Here is a 1,005-nt window from a genome sequence, read left to right on the forward strand (position 1 = left end):
ATAACTACCAACTTTAAATATGGTTATAGAAATAAAATTCTTAAAACTGGAAATTTCATAAACTTAATTTCATTATTATAATTAATTATAATTATTGTTAGGTTCAACCGATTAGATACACAGTGCATGATCTCTTACAATGTGTATAATCAATAAAATTTTGAGGTTGGAAAATAAATATATTAGGATTGCAACACCTAATTAATGGCTCCCCCATCGACGCCCTTATTTCTTTAATTTCTTGATGGCTTCCATCTTAGTGGATACTAGCAAGAAAGCAAGAAAATAAAAATAATGTCAAGGAACGCATGATATATATATATATATAAATATATAAAGTAGTGACTCACTCCTGGCAATTGATGTTCTTGGAGATTGGGAAATCAATATGCCTTTTGCAGAGAGTAGGAAGCGATGCGGAAACTTGTTCATTTAACATGGGGAAACCAGCAGCAGCGTCCTTAGCACATTGACATGCTTGCTGCTTGTCAGCGGTGGTTGTGGCACTTTTTCGGAGTTGGTCCAAACCATTACAGCATGCGATGGTGGAACTCCCTATCCCAGTCATAATGTAAGGAGCGCAGGGTCTCACAATATTAACAACTTCTTCACAACTTATGGTCGCCTCTCCTAGCCTAACCATCAACCGAACCATGGCTAGCACCACCAAAACTGAGATAACAACGCCTTTCATTTTATTTTTTCTTTTTTTGGTATTAAGTAATTAATAGTTGCTTTGAGCCTGAAGCTTGATCTCTCAATGTGTGTAGTGATTATAAAATGGCAAGTCCAGATGGATATATATAGGTCGAGGCAAAACAATAGCAGTTACGATACTTTGGCTGCTTCTTTGCTTTCAAATGTCATTTATTTGGTTGCCTCGACAAGAAAAAGAGGATATGCTTTTTTGCATCATCTCTGCTATTTCAGTTACTTTTTTATTGCCGCCTAACGGGATGCAATAGTGTTGTTATGGTCTTACAGATGGTCTTCAATCTCATAATT

General features: G+C 36.0%; 1 protein-coding gene across 1 annotated transcript; it reads right to left on the bottom strand.

Annotated features, from left to right (window-relative positions):
* Positions 1 to 346: 346 nt before the first annotated feature.
* On the bottom strand, positions 347 to 694 carry LOC108463663 (non-specific lipid-transfer protein A-like). The gene has a single exon (XM_017763561.2). The coding sequence runs from the start codon at positions 692 to 694 to the stop codon at positions 347 to 349; it is 348 nt and encodes a 115-aa protein (XP_017619050.2).
* Between the last annotated feature and the right edge of the window lie 311 nt (positions 695 to 1,005).

Source organism: Gossypium arboreum, chromosome 8, assembly GCF_025698485.1.
Source record: "Gossypium arboreum isolate Shixiya-1 chromosome 8, ASM2569848v2, whole genome shotgun sequence".
NCBI classification, from domain to species: Eukaryota; Viridiplantae; Streptophyta; class Magnoliopsida; order Malvales; family Malvaceae; genus Gossypium; species Gossypium arboreum.

Bases quoted from the DNA above. Each gene is read 5' to 3' on its own strand.
- LOC108463663 (XM_017763561.2), bottom strand. From the start codon at position 694: ATGAAAGGCGTTGTTATCTCAGTTTTGGTGGTGCTAGCCATGGTTCGG.